Genomic DNA, 20,955 nt, shown 5'->3' on the forward strand with positions numbered 1-20,955 from the left:
ATTGTACCTATGACGGGAAGTAATTTCCTTTTAAGTTAAACGGTTGGGTGAGCCATGCATTTCATCAAATGCTTTTTCCTGCCTATAATCTGTTCTTTACAATTTGGAGGTATTTACTTATATGGAATTTGAAGCAAGGGTTGAATGATGGATGTTAATTAGATTGATAGCTGCAAAGAAGTGAAAGGTAATGAGAAAGTGAAAAGTATTTTCCTAGAGGGAGTATTCATTAATTGCCAAACATTTGAGAAAAATTGCATGGGGTACTGAAGCATCGATTCTTTTTCTGATCTTTTTTTAAAGAAACAAAAATACAGCCAGAAATTCATTTGTTTAGATTTGTAAACACTTATCACAGTTACTGCATATAATTCTGACCGAAGTGAGGGAGGCTCTCGCTCGAGTCATCTACTCTCTTGTATCTCCCTCAATATATATTTTACAAAAGCTGTAAATATAATAACATTTTAAGTATTTATTATAGTAGAGAATTTTCTTTAAAATATTTCTTTAATGAAGGGTAGCTCTTAAAGAGGCAGGAATCATTTCTGTAGTTTGGGACTTTTTAGCCAATTCATCTATGGTGTGTAGTGGAGTTCCAGTTGAGGTAGAGCTGGGGCATTTTGTTTACTGATCTTTTTTTGTAATTTGAACTCTGGAACATACTTCCTAATATCCAAGCTATTTTGGAATATGAATGAAAAATTCAGTAAAAGAGTCAACTTTTAAAAGTAGTAGGATCTAGGATAGTTAGGATACACCGAAGTGGATACCAGCTCATTTTTGGTTTTATTTTTCCTGTTGTTGCTATCAGTGAGACATCTTTGATATCAGGAAAAAAACTATGGAAAAGCCTTAAATTGACGTCTTTCATTTTGCACGTGATCTCCCCCTCCCCCGCCACCACCCTTTGGGTTTTGTGCTTCTCGTTACTATCCCACGTAATACAGAATATCTCCGTAGCATAGAACTTAAATGTAGACATGAGGAAGCGTCACAGACAGGTGTTTGCCCCACTCTTCCTTCTACCCTAGGCAAGAGATTCGAAGATTCTTCTCTGGAGAAAGAGAGTGGGTCCAGAGAAAAGACTATAACATCTGGGGGCCCCAACAGAAAGTTGACTTGTACCCGGGATCTGATGGAGATGCCCCTGCTAGACAGCTCCCACCTACATCCACGAAACTTCCAGTCTCATTCTTACGTAGGAGGTAGTTAGTGATCATGGTGATCAACACAAGCAGTTAGAACCAAAGGGACTGAGGAAACAAAGACAATGCAGGTGACGGGAGAAAATTTAAAACATAATTGCTGTCCTCAGGGAGATGTTGGAAGGGATCCTACGCGTAGCACAAGTAGAGGATGCTATAGAAAAGGAATGTTCTAAGAAGAATAGCTGTATCTCAGAAACTAAACATGTGGTAAGTGAAATATAAATTTAAATAGGAAGGTTGAAAGCTAAAGCTAGAAAATTGCCCTAGAAATTAAAAAAAGAGAGATGGGAAATAGGGGAAAAAAGAAATAAGGGAATTGTGCTTTGAAAGTAGGGTTTGAGAAAGCACAACTTGGTCCTATCAGATATGATTTTCAGTCTATATGTTGATTCTGCCCTTGTTCTTAAAATAGTAATAGAGAATAAATTTCTACAAAGAAAAATTAGAATGAAATAGAATAAATGATTAAACTCCTGCAACAAAGCTGTTTTTTCATCCTTCCTACTTGTGTCTCTGCTGTCGTATCATTCAACATGTGATGCCTAAGTTCGTCCTTAAAAAAGTAATGTATTATTTTTCCCTTTACACAAGTAATTTAGATTTTTAATTTATTTGGTCATCATGATAGCATAAACTAGTTCTGTTACTTAGACATAAGAACAGGGATTAAGCCCATTTGCATTTGTGTAGTGTTGTTGAACTCTCCATTTATTTTTCTCTTCCTTTTCGTGGGAACACAGATTAATACTGAGATTTGCTCTAAACTAGAAAACTGTCCAGTTTATCGGTTACTGCAGAATCCTGCTGTTCAGATTAGAAAGCAGTCTATCATTATGGCTTATTCTGTGCAAACTCTTTCCTCAAGATTGCTGAAGGAAGGCTTTTAATTTTAACCATCGTTGTTTTACAGATAAAGCTCTGATGGCGCCAAATCTTGATTCCTTTGGACGAGATCGGGCACTGTATCAAGAGCACGCAAAACGTCGGATTGCAGAACGGGAGGCCAGAAGGTAATTCTACAGACGCTTGCTGTTGGTTTGTTTGTGAAGGGAGGAGTCTCTTTTATCTGGTTTGGGAACTTGATATTTGTTATTTAGGACTCGTCGTAGACAAGCCAGAGAGCAAACCGGTAAGATGGCAGATCACCTTGAAGGCCTGTCCAGTGATGACGAAGAAACATCTACAGATATTACAAATTTCAATCTGGAAAAAGGTTAGACATTTATTTGGAAATGAGATTCACTGTCAATGTGCTTTCTCCTTGGCTGTGGTTTCTACCATGAAATCATTTGAAGTTTTGTGGCCTCTGCTTTAGAACTAGGCACTCTGGTTTAATTATTAAAACTCGCACCCATTTTTATTGAGGAGTTCTCAAAATTAGGGGTAACACTTTGTTGTGGGGTTCATCTAGTACTTGCATTATAAATGATATCACTCTTTGAATCACAGAATTTTAAAAGTGACAAGAAAATGTTTCAGATCCCAGGGGCAGCCCTAATGCAGCCTGTCTGGTCTAGAAAGGTAAAGGTTGGCAGTAGGGCATTCAGCCCTGAAGGGAATTCCTGATTTGGGGAGCCCCGAATAATTCAGTCAAGAGGAATAGTTAGTTCTGTTACATGAAGACCTTTCCAGAAGGATCCCCTAGTAAAAGTCTTTATTTCCCACCACTGGCTGTGATTACTTGGAATTGTAGTGACTGCGAGCCCTTTGGAACTTAGTTGGATAAGCTTATTTTTTTCTCCCACTCTTTTTACAGTGAACATTTCCAAACATACGGAAAACTGGAAGGAATAGCACAGTGATCACCCATATACACCTGTCACCCATATTCAGCAATTCTTACTGTCGTTTAGCCAAGTTTGCTTTGGATTTGTGTGTGTTTTGCTGAAACATTTGAAATTAACTTACGGACATCGTGGCACTTCCCTCTAAAAACTTTAACATCTTTAATGTCTTCTTTAAAAAAAAAAAAAAAAAGGATGCTTTTCTACCTAACTGCCACACTGTTGTCACACCTGCGAAAATTACCTAGAAGTTTTAGTATCATGTCTGCATTCAGTTTTCCTCCGTAACAGCCCCCCGCCACCCCGCCCAGAATTCCTGGGACCGTTGCTGTTACTCTGTATCTTCTAAACCTGGATCCACACAAGGTTCTGCATCGCACTTGGTTGTTACATCTTTTTATGTAGAATTAGTGAATATCATGATACCTTATACACATACACACACCCCTTTCTTTATTTGTTTAAGGCATTAACTTCCTGAAGAGACCAGGCCACTTATCTTGTAAAACGTCCTACATTCTAAATTTGTCTGTTTCCTCATGGTTTTAACTTGTTCTTCCAGTCGCTATATTTCTTGTAAACTGGAAGTTAAGTCTTGAGTAGATTCAGGTTAAAGCTTTTTTGGCAAGAATACGTCACACCAGATGCTGTTACCAGCATGATACCAGACGGCAAGTGTTAGGTTGCCCACTATTAGTGGTGTTAAGATGGGTCTTGAGAAGCAGGTTGTCACGACTTGGTCTCCTCGTTATAAAGAGTCTGCTGTTCCAAGTCATATGGAGCGTTAAATAACCTTTTACTTAAAGATCCTAGTATCCATTGCTGATTCCTGTCTATGTCAGTTATTGCAATCACCAACAGAAGATGAGATGTGATTGGTCACTGATAATGATACTACACATCTGTTATTTACGTGGTGATTTGTGGGCTGAAGAGCTGGATAACAGAGTTTGTGCTTCTGCAGTTACTCACAGTTACTCTTCCATGGTGCTTGAAATTTGAACTGAGTTTTTGGGGACAGGTGTTATTTAGACTGTGGTGACAGATAATAGTACATATTGGAACTATGCAGAACGGAGACTACCTGCACTGTGGTTTGCATGATAGACGTTTGGAACCTAAACTTACCTCTGGTTCTTTTCTTTTAAGTTGCAGTTAACAATTATTCCTTTGCTAATGAGCCTATCTTATTGATACTCAAGCTACAAAGAAAACACTGAAAATATTTGAACTGTGTTTTTTGTACTGCATACTGAGTTTTGATTCTCTGTGGGGTTTTGTTGTTGTTGTTTTTAGATCGCATTTCAAAAGAGTCCAGCAAGGTATTTGAAGATGTCCTTGAAAGTTTCTGTTCAATCGATTGTATTAAATCCCAGTTTGAAGCATGGCGTTCAAAATACTACACATCCTACAAGGATGCTTACATCGGCCTTTGCTTGCCAAAGTTGTTCAACCCCCTCATAAGGCTGCAGCTTCTCACTTGGACTCCTCTTGAGGTGAGTGGCTTCTATCACTGTTGAAAAGCAATATACTGGACTTCCCTGGTGGCGCAGTGGTTAAGAATCCATCTGCCAATGCGGAGGACATGGGTTCGAGCCCTGGTCCGGGAAGATCCCACATGCCAGGGAGCTACTAAGCCCATGTGCCACAACTGCTGAGCCTGAGCTCTAGAGCTCGCAAGCCACAACTACTGAAGCCCGCGCACCTAGAGCTCATGCTTCGCTACAAGAGAAGCCACCACAATGAGAAACCCATGCACCACAATGAAGAGTAGCCCGCACTTGCTGCAACTAGAGAAAGCCCGCACACAGCAAGACCCAGTGCAGCCATAAATTTAATTAATTAATTTTAAAAAAACAAAAGCAACACTTTCTTCTAAAAGAAAAAAAAAAGCAATATACCATGATGCCTTGGGCAGTTGTAACCTCAAAGCTAGAGATGTAAGCCTCAGCAAAGTGTTTTTCAGGGGAGATAGGTCACCCACAGGGCTATAATTGACACATTATCACTGGGCATAATCTTACGATCTTTCCTTTTATGTTCTGTCCCTTCTCAAGAGAACTGCCTCTTGCTTTTCGATTTTTATACAGTGTCTTTCTCAGTCAACTAAAATTACATGTAGTGACGCTGAGATATGAACATGAATGAATAAGAACTTGGTTCTTTGATTCCAGAAAAACAGAACATCATGGGAAAGCTCAATGAGGAAGATGTGAAATGGGACCCTGAACTAAGTCAGTGGTGATGGAAATCAGGAGGATGAGATAAACTGATAGATTTAAGAGGTGGAATCAATAGGACCTCTTTGCCTGTTACATAAGGGAGGAAACTCAAATTGTCTGTTTACATGTAGTGGTCATGCTTATGATACGGTTTTGGAAGTTACCAACATATGGATGGAGCCGTGGGCATGAATGAGATGGGCTGGGTTGAATATGTGAACTGTAACGAAAAGAAGACTGAGGTTGAAGCCCTGAAAACAAGAGGAAAGAAATCTAAGCTCTGGGAACCATTCAGCTCCCAGCTCCTGATTGCTCTTTGCCAGACCTTGTGGAGTCCCACCCTGTGCATGTGTTTCTCAGTGTCCAGCAGAGACTCGGGGACACTCGTGTGAATCTGGGAGCTCTCCTTCTGTGTAGCTCCTTCCTCTGCCCCACAGCTTCTAGCGTTCCAGCCTTCCTGAGCTTAGATTGTCTACTAACTCAGCAGGACTGCTCTGCTTGCAGTTGCCTACCCTGATCTCCTCTTCTGACCAGGAGCTCACCTCATTTGATTCCGTTCTTTCAGGGGTCATAGTCCTATACTGCCTGTGGTCCATTGTCTGAAAATAGATGTTTCATATATTTGTCCAGTTTTTAGTTTATGACTGAAGGCTAAATCCAGTTCCTGTTACTCTTTTCATGACTGGAAGCAGAAATAGCCACTATTTTAAATGTTTGGGTAACCTTTTAACTATTTTCTAGGCAAAATGTCGTGACTTTGAGAATATGCTGTGGTTTGAATCTTTGCTGTTTTACGGTTGTGAAGAGCGAGAGCAAGAAAAAGATGATGTAGATGTTGCACTGTTACCTACCATTGTGGAAAAGGTGATTCTCCCTAAACTAACAGGTAGAGATTACTGAATTGAACATTCAAACACATTGGGTTTTTCAAATCTATTTTTAGGAGTTTTTAATCAGAACATATTTTCTCATAGAAATTATATTATTAATAATAAAGTTACCACCAGACCCAGAGATGGCTAAAGGGTACCTATCTTTTAACTTGGGACTTAAAGACCATCTTGGGGAGGGCCTGGAATTGGGGGCAGTAATTGATCCACAGGCAAATTTCAGGCTCTTAAGAACTGCCTGAAGCAGAACTGAGTACATAGTTTCAGGGGGGATATGCCTTTTTCTGGGGAGCAGTTTCATTACTTTCATCCATTTCTCACAAACAAATTAGGAATTGTTGACCTATTTAAAATATTGATATTAAAAATAAAGCTCAAGTTCAGGTGGAAATTCTTGTTGCTGGCACAGCATCTCCTAGGATACAGAAATCCTGCTTTCCCGAATCTTTATTTTCACCAAGAAGCAGAAAATCATAGGAATCTGTCCCCTCGCCACATGCGCCTAATCTTCAACATTCCCGCGGTTAAGAGGACAAAGAAGACTGAAGCTTACACTCTAGAGGAAGAAAAACGTCATGATTGGCGTTTCTAAGTTGGGGACTGCTTGACGTCAGATTCAAGTCAGCAGCAGTTTACTTCTGTATCTCAGTACATTCTGCTTTTTTTTTTCCCTTAATAGTGATAGCTGAAAATATGTGGGACCCCTTTTCTACAACACAGACTTCAAGAATGGTTGGAATTACTCTAAAATTAATAAATGGGTATCCTTCAGTAGTGAATGCAGAAAACAAAAATACACAGGTAATTTAATTATTATCTATGAAAGGTTTTTTAAATTTTTTTTAATTTATTATTTTGTCTTCTCCTTTCCCTTTGAAAATGAGCAAGAGTTGAGAGAATGAGTGGTTATATTCTGAGCCAGCAAGAAAATCTGATTCTCCCACTTAAGGCATCTGTCCTTTATAGCCTGAAATATACAAAATTTGAGATAGTAGTTTTTAGTTTCAGAATATCGATTGGGAAAGATGATGTAATTAGTCTAGATAGCCTCTCGTTTGTACTGTTTTCACCCTCCTCACCACCCCACCCCCATTCTCAATCGGACTAATCACACATCCCTTGAAGACCTGTATTTTTTTCGGGAAAAGAAAAACTACTGGAATGGGTAACAATTGATAATTTAAATGCTGAAACATTTAGATAGCATGTAAAATAATGAGGTATTGTTTTATAAAGTTTCAGAACTTCAGATTGCCACTGCCTGCACTGAACATTCTTATGAGCTATTTAGATATGAAAAAGTACTCCTTATCATTGTTTTATTTTCACTGACCTCATTTTGAGAGGAACCAGATTATAGGTCTGGTCTTAAATCTTTATATAGTAGGTTAAGAGGTTGGAAGATTTCTAAATGGCTTCATTGCTTGGTAATTCATGAGGGCTGAACGAAGAGTAAGTAGTAAATATTAAAGACCTTAGAACCGTCAGTGGGGAAAGTTAAAAAATTTGAGATGCTGTTCACTCAAAATTGAATACTCTGTATGATTTGGAATATTGCTTATTTTTATTTACTAAAATTTAACTTTTATCATAACCCTTATTAAAATGCATGATCTGTTTTTAACTCCTTAGGTGTACCTAAAAGCACTTCTATTGAGAATGAGAAGAACTTTAGATGATGATGTATTCATGCCCTTGTATCCCAAAAAGTAAGTAACTCCTAAGAACATTAAAGATGATAATATTCTCCATTATTTTTCAGAGAAGACTTCTTAAACTCCGGAAAACTAAGCATAGCTTGAAATACAAGCTTTACCTACATAGTATAAACGTGTAGCCCAAAGAGAGTGGCTCAGTGGGGAAATTGCTCCCTTATGCAGCATAACCCTTAGTGTCTCACAGTAAATTGCCATTACCTTTTAAAATTACCTTCTGGAATACAGTTGTTTGAAAATTTGAAGAATTAGTTAACTTCTTATGTTCACCCCTTTTACTTACAGAAATCTTCTAGGAATCAGATGGCATTTATCACACAACTTTGATCATGATGTGTTTCTCTTTTTTTCTTAGTGTCTTGGAAAATAAAAATTCTGGGCCTTACTTGTTTTTTCAACGACAGTTTTGGTCTTCAGTTAAGGTACGTGTCTGTAGGCTATCTAAAAGACTTCAGATTTTGTTTGACTTCATACAAACTAATTTTATTCCAAAAGTTTATTCAGGTTTGATGTTTGCAGAGGTGAAAATGTATTCTGAGTTCCAGTAAGGTCCAAACTAGCCAACAAGATGCCTTACTAAACCACAGCAAGGAGAGTACCAGATACTCTCTAAGTTGCGGAAATATAGCACTGAATTAAGATAGAAGTAGAGCCTTCATGGCGTTTATAACCACGCTCAATTGGCAGTAGCAAATAAGTAATCTCAGGTGTGATGAGTTTTGAAAAAAAATTCAAAGTTGTATGGGAGCATATGACAAAGGTCACAAATACCTGACAGATGAATCACAGAAGATTCCCTGCCACCCTGAGGAAGTGATATTTAGGTTATTAGTTGGCCCTGAGGTAAGGGAGAGCAGGGTATACTAGAACTGAGAAAAGGCCAGGATGACTAGAGTTAGGGAAGAGATGAGCAGTTCAGATGATAGGGGAGCTCTAATTTACATGTAGACATGTAACCACTCCCTAAATCAAGATGTATAATGCTTCCATCATCTCCCCCAGATTCCCCATGCCCTTTTGTAGTCAAGCCCACCCCTACAGCCTGGCCACCCCTTCTTATTGTCCTGTAGTTTTCTTTATAAGAATGTCTTAGGAATAGAATTACGTACTAACTAGCCTTTTGAGTCTGGCTTCATTCACTTAACAGAATGCATTCGTGATCTATCAGTGTTGTCTTGTGTTCACTCCTTTTTATTGCCAAGTAGTATTCCATCGTATGGTGGATATCCCACAGGTTTTTTTTGTTTTGTTTTTTATCCATTCCCCAATTGAGGGACACTGGATTGTTTCCAGTTTGGAGTAAGTATGAATAAACCTGTTTGCACACAGGTTTTTCTGGGTATATAAGTTTTCATCACTTGGATAAATACCTAGGCAAAGCTGTTTTCTAAACCAACAATATATTAGCGTTCTAGTTATTCTTCTTTCTCACCACTCACCACACTTGGTATCTTCAGGGTTTTTATTTTTTTTAAGTCATTCTCCTAGATGTATAGTTATGTCTTGTTATTATTTTAATTTGCATTTTCCTAACAACTGATGATGTTGAGCATGTTTCCTTTTTTTTCCTCTTTTTTATAAATAAATTTATTTCTTTTATTTATTTATTTTTGGCTGTGTTAGGTCTTCGTTGCTGCTTGCGGCTAGCGGGGGCTACTCTTCATTGCAGTGCGCGGGCTTCTCATTGCAGTGGCTTCTCTTGTTGCAGAGCATGGGCTCTAGGCACGCGGGCTTCAGTAGTTGTGGCGCATGGGCTTAGTTGCTCCGCGGCATGTGAGATCTTCCCGGACCAGGGCTTGAACTCATGTCCCCTGCATTGACGGGCGGATTCTTAGCCACTGTGCCACCAGGGAAGCCCAGGCATGTTTTCATGTGCTTACTTGCCATTTGTATATGTTCTTCGATGAAGTATCTGTTCAAATCTTTTGCCCATTTTTAAAAATTGGTTCTTCTTATTATTGAGCTTTGAGTTTTGTATTCTTGAAACAAGTACTTTATCAGATATGTGATCTGCAAAGAGTTTTTCCCCCCCGTCTGTGTCTTAACAGTGCTTCAGAGTGCAGAAGTTCTTCATTTTGATGAAGTCCAACTTATTATCTTTTCCTGTTATGAGTTGTGCTTTAGGTGTTGCAGCTAAGAAATCTTTGCCTAATACAAGGCCACAGAGTTTTCTTCCTATCCTTTCTCCTAGACATTTCATAGTTTTAGGTTTTACATTTAAGTCTGTGATCCATTTTGAGTTAATTTTTATATAGGGCATGAGGCCTTGACGTTCCTTTGTCCCAGCACAGTTTGTTGAAAAGACTATCCTTTTTAAAATTAAATTGCTTTTGTTCCTTTGCTGAGAATCATTTGCTCTTATATGGGTTGTGGAAGGGTTTTTGTAGGGAAGTGACATGAAAATATTGCCCTTTTTAACATATTCTGGCTTCTGTGTGGGGATAATGAAATGAAGTAGGTGAGGATAGTAATGATGACAATGGAAATTAGTACTTATTACGTATTTACTGTGTGCCAAGCACTGCAGCACACATTATCTCATTGAATCCTCACAGCAGCCCTATGAGCTTGACTCTGCTGATGGGACGGTGAGGCACAGAATAACCTGCCCAGGCTCATGCCTTTGTTAAGTGGCAGAGATGGGAGTCTAACTCAGGCCAGTCAAACTCTTGAGCAGCTCTTCTCAGCTGGGTTTCTGTGGAAGAATTAATACCTGATGCCCTAAGGCCTCCATTGCGTATGCAGCTAGAATGGTACTAGCTTGTACCATCCTTGGGAAAATTATGTAAGGAGTCACTCAGATCATTTTCTGTAGGTTTTAGTTCTCTCACAGAGCCCTGCTGGAGGAGAACTAGACCAGCGCTGTTGCTCGTTGTCAGTTGAATAACTGCAGGGCCCACAAAGAGATGACGGCAGCTTCGATCAGGGGCATGGCGGCAAGGACTGAGAGAGAGGCACAGAATGGGGAGAGGTGGGGTTCGACAGCTTGAGGGCGAGGTCGAGAATGATGAGGCTCATGTAGGCTCTGGCTCGATTGAATTGTTGGATAGCGTTGCCATTTCCTAAGATGAGAAATACTGGGAACTTAGAATTTTATGGTGGAATGGGCGGGGGCTTCCATTTTATATGTATTGAGCTTAAGTAGTTCCGATATCCAGGTTCATGAAGTCTGGTAAGCATGCAATGTGGTAGTCGAAAAAAGAATTTCCATCTTTTTGCAGGGTCACAGGACTGGTTTAGGCATGATTTTCAAGGGAGGACATTTATCTAAGAATCATCATTTGCCCACCAGTACTTTCTGTTATGATGGGAAATGGTCTGTATCTGCATTGTCCACTATAGTAAACGCTAGCTCCATGTGGCTATTTAAATTTTAGTTAACCTCAGTCATTATCAGAAATATTCAGACCCTTCAAAACTGCTTATTAGTGCTTTGGCAAGACATGGTCCAGGGTATTTCATAAGGTGTTTTATTGTGTAAGTAATTTACTTTGTACTTAACTGCTTTACATTGCCTCTCAATTTTTTTTTCTTCTCAAAAAACCAAACTTTTAGTAATAGAAATCAGATTTGTGGTTGCCACAGGTGGGGAGTTGTGGGGAGATTGGATAAAGGGGGATCAGAAGGTACAGACTTCCAGTTGTAAGATAAGATAAGTTCTGGGGATGTAATGTACAACATGGTGACTGTAATTAACAATAGTGTATTGTATATTTGCAAGTTGCTAAGAGAATAGAAAAAAGATTTGTAACTGCGTGAGGGGAAGGATGTTAACTTACGGTGATTATTTCACAATATATATTTAAATCATTTTGTTGTATGCCTTAAACTTACACAATGTTACATGTCAATTATATCTCAATAAAACTGGGGGAAAATAATTTTCTTCTTCTTTCTAGCTCTTAGGGAATTTTCTTCAATGGTATGGCATTTTCTCAAACAAAACTCTTCAGGAATTATCAATAGACGGTTTATTAAATAGATACATTCTCATGGCTTTTCAGAATTCAGAATATGGCGATGACAGCATCAAAAAAGCCCAAAATGTGAGTTAAATGACACGTATTGTAGTTTTTAAAGCATACGAGTTAAGATGGATTAAGTTTTCCTTGTTTGAAGAGATTTGAGAGTTTCATGAAAACCCCTTTGATTATCGAAGTTGGTATAATGTTGACAATCTCCCCTTAGCATTTTTTACATAAAAAGTTGTACTGTTATATATGTGTATATTTGTCCTTCTATCCATCTATCTGTATCAATATTTTTATAGGTATTAATAAAAGTTTTAATTTGGGGATAATTTTTTAACAGTTGAATGAATGCTATTTTAAGTGTTACTAAAGAAATGGTCTCTTCTCTCATTTAAGAAATAATTTTAGTTAATTTTTTTTTACTTCATATACGTGAGTTATACAGTTTTGATAATTTTTTAAACTATTTTTTAAACAATCATATGATTAAAGACAATGTGCAAGTACAGTACAGTTTTTCGACCTAACAATATCAGAGTAATTCTCTGACATGATACTCCCTCACCCTCAAATAGTTTTGTGTCTGTTTCCTATAAACATGGATCTTCTTGTACACGATTACAATATGACCATCAACATCAGGAAATTAACATTTATATATTACTGTCACCTAATCCTTAGGCCCCTTTTCACGTTTTATCAGCTATCTCAATAATATCCAAAGGAACTGGCAAAAGAAATTCCCAGATCATCCTTTGCATTTAATTGTCACGTCTCTGTAGTCTCCTTTAATCTGGAAGAGTGCTTGATTCCTTGACCTTCATACCTTCTGAAGATGATAAGCCAGTTATTTTGTAGAATGTCCCTCGATTTGGGTTTGTCTGATATTCTCTCATGAATAGATTCAGATTTTGCATCTTTGTCAGGAATTGTCCTAGACTTCATTAGTGTGAGTCCCTTCAAGTTGACCTCTGTGACCTTGTGGCATGTCCTCTAATTTGGGGGGAGCACTTTCTTGCTTTCTGGCACACGATGTTCCAGGCTTATCTTGTACCTGCTTGGCCCAGCTCTGGAATCCGTTGTTTCTCCAAGCATCCCTGGGTTCTTTGGTGGGGAGCTGTCTCTACCCACTGGCTGCTTTCACCCGGGTGGGAAACAGCCTCCCCTTGCTCGGGTTTTGGTACCCCATGCCAGGTTGCCACCATGCCCTGTTCGCGTCCTGCTTGGGCTCTTGCCCTAGGCTGCCCCTCCGGTGTGATGCTCTCTTCACTTCTCTGGGCCAGCACGGCTCCTACTGCCAGCAAGGATGCCTGCTTACTGAACTGTTTGGCACGGGGAGAGGCTGCAGTTTGGTACTTATGCTATACATGTTTTTACATCGAAAGCTGCTGATCAAAGGACAGTTCAGTTCATTTAGGGCTTTCTGGAAGACTGGAAAATGAAGCAATTGGTTATCAATTTTATGTCCCTAATTTACTTAAATATTGGAGAAATTATTTATCTTTTACTTTGAGTGTCTATATATTGAAGTTTAAAATTAGGGTATATCTAGGTGTATTTGTATAGTTTATGTAGAAAATCAGGTTTAAAAGAATATCCCTTCTAAGTAATTAGCTATATGTTGCTCAATAGCAAGTCTTCTAGTTAAGTACATTATACGCATTATCTAGACTCAGCTTTTAGATGCTTTAATTTATTTTTGTTTTAACTGTTTACATCTTTCTTCTTCATAGGTGATCAGTTGTTTCCCCAAGCAGTGGTTCATGAATCTGAAAGGAGAAAGAACTATTTCTCAGTTAGAAAACTTCTGTCGATACCTTGTACACTTAGCAGATACAATTTACAGAAACAGTATCGGGTGCTCTGATGTGGAAAAAAGAAATGCAAGGTAATTATTTGTAATTATAGAATGAAACAGTGATCTAGAGTCTTTAGTTGTTAGGTTTAGTATTATTAAAATGTTTTCAGTAGAGACATGGTTATCTTTTACTTTAATTTTTATTTTATTTTGATTCTTTTCTTTCTTTTTTTTAAATTAATTAATTTATTTAGTTTTGGTTGCTCTGGGTCTTTGTTGCTGCGCGCGGCCTTTCTCTAGTTGCAGAGAGCGGCAGCTACTCTTCGTTGCGGTGCGCAGGCTTCTCATTGTGGTGGCTTCCCTTGTTGCAGAGCACAGGCTCGAGGCACGTGGGCTTCAGTAGTTGTGGCTCGCAGGCTCTAGAGCGCAGGCTCAGTAGTTGCGGCGCACGCACAGCCTTAGTTGCTCTGCGGCCTGTGGGATCTTCCCGGACCAGGGCTTGAACCCATGTCCCCTGAGTTGGCAGGCAGACTCTTAATCACTGTGCCACCAGGGAAGCCCTATATTTTACTTTAAATTGTAAACATTGACTTAGTATTGATAAACCTACCAAAAATACACATTATATTTTTCATTTTTGCAACTTTTACCTAATCTTTTTTCAATATTTTATTTATGAAGATATTAAGGGAAGATTTCTGGTAAGTGAATCATTGCTTTTTCTGTCTCCTCCCTTGAATAATTGGGGAAATCTCAGGCTCTTAGAATGTCATGGATCTTGGTCTTTGGAGGTTCGTTTTACAGATATAAACCCTAGAAAAGATAGCTACTGAAACCCAAAGTATATTGAAGGTTATATCTCAATTTTGAGATGTTTCTGCTCTATGTTGAGTTTTTCTATATCCGTATCATAGACTAAGTCATCACTCATGATTTATGGGGAGCAGCTTATACATATTTTTTATCAAGGTTTCAAGGAAGGAATGAACAAACCATTACCCCTTTTCCAGTACATTGTCTTGGGTGTTCATGGAATTTGGGGGTAGATCTCTAGCATAAAAAGTAAGTAGTAGTAATAATAACAACTAGTACCACCATTTGGAAGAATTTTTATTTTTGTTTTGTTTTTCGTGTTTTTTTTGGTTTTTCTTTTGGCCACACTGCATGGCTTGTGGGATCTTAGTTCCCAGACCAGGGATTGAACCCAGGCCCACCACAGTGAAAGCGCCGAGTCCTAACCACTGGACCACCAAGGAATTCCCAAAGACGAATTTTATTTTTTAAAGTTTCATTTCATATATTCTTCCTAATGTCAGAGTTTCATTTTCATTTTGATCACACCATTAGTCATACCCCCTAACAAAATCCTTTTCTTTTCCCCTGTTCCCCTTCCAGGAAAAAGAACCTTATTTTCTTGAGAGAAAATTTGCTATCTTTTATAATAAAATTAAAGGCAAAGTAGATAGTAAATACTTCAGTGGTTAAAAAAAAATCTTTGCCAGGTGATTTTGGGGTTTTTTTTTTGGCCACACTGTGTGGCTTGTGGGGTTTTAGCTCCCCGACCAGTGATCGAACCCAGGCCCTTGGCAGTGAGAGCTTGGAGTGCTAACCTCTGGACCACCAGGAAATTCCCTGGTTTATATTTTTATTTCATCCTTACCATGTCATTTTGCTGTTGGTTGTTATTTATTGGCACTAATATTTCTTCTCAATGTGTTGTTTTTTACCAGATAAATCCTATTCACTTCACTTTTTTTTTAACTTTGATTTATATATGTAACTGTTTTTGTTTGGGAGTAAGTATCGACAAACACTATTTACTTTTTTATGGAAAAGAATTTCAGCAGCTGTTTAAGCACCTGCTGTGTGCAGTGCACATAAAGTAGGTTCTACTTTATGAGTGTGAGTCACAAAATCTTAAAAATTATAATCCTTCCCTAAAAGGTGCTTACTACAATTTTGTAGAGAAGAGACAGCCAGTAATGTCACATTGTGTGTTGTTTCTCACAAGTGGTTCAAACTATTGTGAATGTTAAAAGTAGTTCCTGGCAGCATCACCTGGGAGCTTTGTTAGAAATGCAAATTCTCAGGCCCCGCTCCAGACCTACTGAACAGAAATCTGAAGGTGGGGCCTGGTGATCTGTGTTTTAGCACTCTTCTAGGTAATCCTGATGTATGCTAAAATTTGAGGATTACTGAGAATGACTTCTAGCTGGGTGATAAAAGAAGCCAGGTTGGGCTTCCCTGGTGGCGCAGTGGTTGAGAGTCCGCCTGCCGATGCAGGGAACACGGGTTCGTGCCCCGGTCCGGGAGGATCCCACATGCCACGGAGCGGCCGGGCCCGTGAGCCATGGCCGCTGAGCCTGAGCGTCCGGAGGCTGTGCTCCACAGCGGGAGAGGCCACAACAGTGAGAGGCCCGCGTACCGCAAAAAAAAAAAAAAAAGAAGCCAGGTTATACTTTATTAGTGAACTTTGGAGGAGTGGAAATTACTCTGGCTCTTGATGGGTTGGTCATGAATACCCACGAATATAATTTGTGTTCCAGGTGTACTCTAGGAGAGCTAGGACTCTGGTTTGGAAAGGAATGGAAGGCAGAGCTCTGAAGTAGTTAAGTTAGGCAATAGAGTGCTTTCTCTCCTTTCTCGGTGTTAATGAAAATCATGGATCTGAATGAGATTTTGGGGTGTTTTTAGTTTTGAAAATGGGTCCTCTGTTTCTGGGTATTTAAACATGGGCAGGTTTTTTTTTTTAATATGGACAATTTTGTTTTCCACATGCTGTAACCTGCTGATCCGTGTTTCCTTTTTTCTCCTTTAGGGAAAACATAAAGCAGATAGTAAAACTCCTTGCAAGTGTTCGAGCTCTGGATCACGCTATGTCTGTTGCAAGTGACCACAATGTGAAAGAATTTAAGTCTTTGATCGAAGGAAAATAGATCTATGAGACTGAAAAGAAGCCTATTTGTTCTAATACCATTCCCAATGTAAAAATTTTGTATATATGTAAAGTTTCTTAAACTGTAAAATATTGACTCTTGTTTTAATACAAAGAACATTATTAATATTCAATACTGTGTCTTTAAATGCGATTTCTTCAGAATGAAATGAATTCAGATTATTTCTAGGAAGTCTGTGAATGGTTTCCTTAACTGCCTGTCATACTTTGTTTACAGAAGTATTTTATATGGTCATTTAAATTAACTCTCTCAGCTAATTGTTCTCTGTAAACAATGTGTGCAGTGTATATTGTATAATTATGCATATATATATATATATATTTATACCACCATGGAGTTACTTTCACACTGGAAATTTGTGGTGTTTTTCTACAGAGTAAGCCTTTTAACAGCAGAAAATCATTCAGTAGCGAATTGTCTTAGGGAAATTACTACACTGTTGCAACAAAAGGGCTGGCAAGTGACTAAGTATTCGTCACCTTTTGGTTAGCAGTTGCTATCACCGTAGCTGTGCTGCCTTAAAATTGAGAGTTGAGTGTGGACTTAGTCATTGGTGAATGGTGAACTTTTCTTCCTTGAATTAGCATTACAGTCAACTGTACGTTTAATGTGAGCTCTAAATAAATATATGCAACGTAGGTTTTTGAAAAGAACATAGAAGTTTCATTTTTGGAAATAATAGATCCACAACCTAATGCATGGTTTGGGGCTGACTCTCCTGTCTCATTCATGATTTTACTCCCTGACCAGCTTAAAAAAATACATGCATTTGGATTTTAGTAATCTAGCATTATATTTTAAATCTCACATATGTGAGTTATGATATGCAATAAAGAACACGCCTTGCTGATGAGCTACACCCAAGCAGTTTAATATCCATGGTCTTCTGTAATGTTTATACCATGTTGTAAATACTCAGAGAACTTGTTTTAAAGTTTATGCTTTCTGATTCTGTGATTTTCAAAAGAGGAACTTTTTGGAAATTAAGGACTATTGTTTGATAATTATATATGTAATTAAGCTTTAGCCAAGCATTAAATTAATTTTTAAATAGAACCTTTGTTATATTTGGCTGGCGACTAATTTTAGTTGGAGCATTTCAAATGACTAATATAGTGAGACTATTAGCATGTGTACCCTTGGTCAAGTCAAATAATATTTAGAACAGTGTCATGCACTCTAATTGCTCTGTCAATTTTATCTTTATTGTAGGATCATTGCTTATCCCTACAGATTCATTCTGGAGAAAGTGGCCTACTAAATAGAATTAAAATAGAACACTTATTCTCAACTTAAATGGACTAAAACATATAAACTCGCATATATATATGACATGCACATCATTTGTTTCTTAAATTTGTGTTTCCAAATGCACTGAACCGATTACTTTTCCTATATCTGCATTTAAGGACTCTTAAAGTAAACTCAGATTTTTCATCATGTGACATCCATCAGGCTGTTTTAGGAATGAGTTTGAACACCACGCTAGGACCTTGATGTCAGGTGAATTTAGCATAGAACTGTGCATAAAACAAGTGGTTTTCGTTTCACAACCCAAAGTTTTTTATTCCTGAAATAGCTAAAGGACATTCTTTCTTAGGAAGGAAATTGTCAAAAGATAAATTCAGAGAGTGACATTTTAATAAAGCTGAGGTTTTGTCTTTGCAGTTTTTTCTTTTGGCGCAGTCTTCCAAAATACTTCCAAAATAGATGAGGAAGATTTTTGAAAAGGAAAGTTACTTTATTGAGACAACGTAAACCATAGGCATAAGGAACTGTAACTGCTCTTCTACCAGGTGAGGATGGTGACCCATATCCTTATTGATGCCATGGTGTCCTGCATAGACCTGCAGCTCTGCCTGAGGGCTTTCTCTTGGCCTGTGCTACAGGCTGGAGTGTCCACTGCCTAATGTCCCTGGGAGCAACCCTCAGCCAAAGTAAGGAGGGGGGGCGATAAATCCCCCAGTGCGTTAGTTCAGGTCATCTGGGGAGCAGTCTCTGAGATGGCGTTAGGTATATTGATACAAGAGATTTGGGGCAGGGAATAACAATGAGGGGCAAAGGAGAGGAGGCGGGAGGAGGCTGGGAGAGCCTTAGTGCTGAGAGGTCGTGAGGCAGGGAAGGAATTAAAGAAGGTGTCAGACATCAGTGCAGTTCGAAGAAAGTTCCAGCAAGGCTGACAGGGCCTTGCAGAATCGTACAAAGTTACGATTCTAAGGAGTTTCATGTCTCCAGGAGCTGGCCTGCCTTTGGACCCCACTGTGCTCAGTAGTTGGTGGAGAGCAGTTCTTGGGGAGCATGGCCTGTACAACCAGATTCTTGTAGAAAATCTAAGGCACAATTTCACGTCTACCACACCAGCTTCCTAATCTCATAGGAAAACAGTTAGGTTTCACATCATCTCCCAGAGAGCTTCATTTGATTTGAACCATGGTTGTCTGCAGTGATAACCTCATCACCCAGAACTGGCCAAGAATTTCACAAGTCTTCAAGCAAGTACCTTCCTCATGAGAATATACTAAAATGTAGAGTTCCCTAATTGTTTTAAAGACAGGTTTATTGAGGTATGAGTTATAAACTGTAAAGTTTACCCTCTGTAAACATGTATAGTTCAGTGAGTGTGGACGAATGCCTAATTCTGTTTTAAATGCTAATTTCCCTTGAAATCATGAAATCCTCCTAAAAATGGTCAAATGTTTTAGAGCTGCAAAATACAATATGAAAAGGTCAGTTGCTACATTGTAGTGGTTCTTTACGGTTACGGTAACTCTTCTCATTTCTAACATTGTAATATCCATATAGTAAAGGGAGTGTTGCCATTCCCTGACTATGGCAAAGAACACTTTGGTCTGTGGTGTCAAGTAAATGAAAATGAGAACAATTAAACTTATCTATGGGTGTTAGGTTCACAGCTGCTGAGTGTGACTACAGATTTCCCAGCAAAGGCAGACAGGCTAAAAATTGTTATATGGAATTGGTATTGATAGGCAGTGTTGACTGGCCCATGGTCTGCTTCTGGACCTCCGGGCCCCGGTAATTTGTACTGGCTTCCTCCCAGCCCTGTCGGTGCTAACTCTAGCAGAGGCTCAGAGGTTAGAGTCATCCTGTACAATGAGAATGCCAAGCACAGAGTCTCAGAATGTATATTGTGGTCCACCAGTTCACGGGCTCTTACTTTAAAAGATCTTTAGGAAAATGAGACTTAGATATAAGACATGACACCATCAAACTCCTAAAAGAGAACATAGACAAAACATTCTCTGACATAAATCATACAAATGTTTTCTTAGGTTCATCTCCCAAGGCAATAGAAATAAAAGCAAAAATAAACAAATGAAACCTAATCAAACTTACAAGTTTTTGTACAGCAAAGGAAGCCATAAAATGAAAAGACAACCTACGAACTGGGAGAAAATATTTGCAAATGATGCGACTGACAAGGGCTTAATTTCCAAAATATACAAACAGCTCATACAACTCAACAAAAATAACAACCCAATTGAAAAATGGGCAGAAGGCCTAAATAGACATTTCTCCTAAGAAGACATACAAATGGCCAACGGGCACATGAATAGATGCTTAACATCGCTAATTATTAGAGAAATGCAAATCAAAGCTACAATGAGGTACTACCTTAAACTGGTCAGAATGGCCATCATTAAAAAAAATCGACACATAACAAGAGCTGGAGAAAGTGTAGAGGGAAGGGAACCCATCTACACTGTTGGTGGGAATGTAAATTGGTGCAGCCATTATGGAAAACAGTATGGAGGTTCCTCAAAAAACTAAAAATAGTGTTGCCGTGTGATCCAGCAATCCCACTCCTGGGCATAGATCTGGACAAAACTCTAATTGAAAAAGATATATGCACCCCAATGTTCATAGCAGTGAAGTAAGAAAGAGAAAGACAAATGCCATATGATATCACATAGGTGGAGTCTAAAATACAACACAAATGAACTTATCTATGAAACAGAAACAGACTCACAGACATGGAGAACATAGACTTGTAGTTGCCAAGTTCGGGGGGATGGGGTGGATTGGAAGTTAGTGTTTAGCAGATGTAAACCTTTATTTATAGAGAAAGGATAAACAACAAGGTCCTACTATATAGCACAGGGAACTATACCCAATATCCTGTGATAAACCATAATGGAAAAAATATGAAAAAGAATGTATATATGTGTATAACTGAATCACTTTGCTGTACAGCAGAAATTAATACAACATTGTAAATAAACTATACTTCAATAAAATAAATTTTAAGAAGAAAGATCTTTAGGAAAATGTACCTTATACCCCATGCTTGATGATTCAAAATACATGGTAAATGATAAAAAGTTTGACAAATCCTGTAGAAACCATTTTAAGCTACTTTACAAAAGCACTTTGACCATGAAAGCTTAC

The 20,955-nt window shown here is 38.5% G+C and overlaps 1 protein-coding gene across 1 annotated transcript in view; it reads left to right on the forward strand.

Moving 5' to 3' along the window:
- The window catches only part of PAXBP1 (PAX3 and PAX7 binding protein 1), a 34,398-nt gene extending 16,179 nt beyond the window's left edge, over nt 1-18,219 (forward strand). Inside the window, exons 9-18 of the mRNA XM_060010385.1 lie at nt 2,122-2,221; nt 2,309-2,424; nt 4,292-4,491; nt 5,959-6,103; nt 6,787-6,908; nt 7,740-7,816; nt 8,178-8,244; nt 11,722-11,868; nt 13,527-13,681; nt 16,410-18,219. Coding sequence (XP_059866368.1) covers nt 2,122-2,221; nt 2,309-2,424; nt 4,292-4,491; nt 5,959-6,103; nt 6,787-6,908; nt 7,740-7,816; nt 8,178-8,244; nt 11,722-11,868; nt 13,527-13,681; nt 16,410-16,527 — 1,247 coding nt within the window. The 3' untranslated portion in view covers nt 16,528-18,219. The remainder of the gene's footprint in view (nt 1-2,121; nt 2,222-2,308; nt 2,425-4,291; nt 4,492-5,958; nt 6,104-6,786; nt 6,909-7,739; nt 7,817-8,177; nt 8,245-11,721; nt 11,869-13,526; nt 13,682-16,409) is intronic.
- Nucleotides 18,220-20,955: the final 2,736 nt, after the last annotated feature.

Source organism: Delphinus delphis, chromosome 4, assembly GCF_949987515.2.
Source record: "Delphinus delphis chromosome 4, mDelDel1.2, whole genome shotgun sequence".
In the NCBI taxonomy this organism is placed as follows: Eukaryota; Metazoa; Chordata; class Mammalia; order Artiodactyla; family Delphinidae; genus Delphinus; species Delphinus delphis.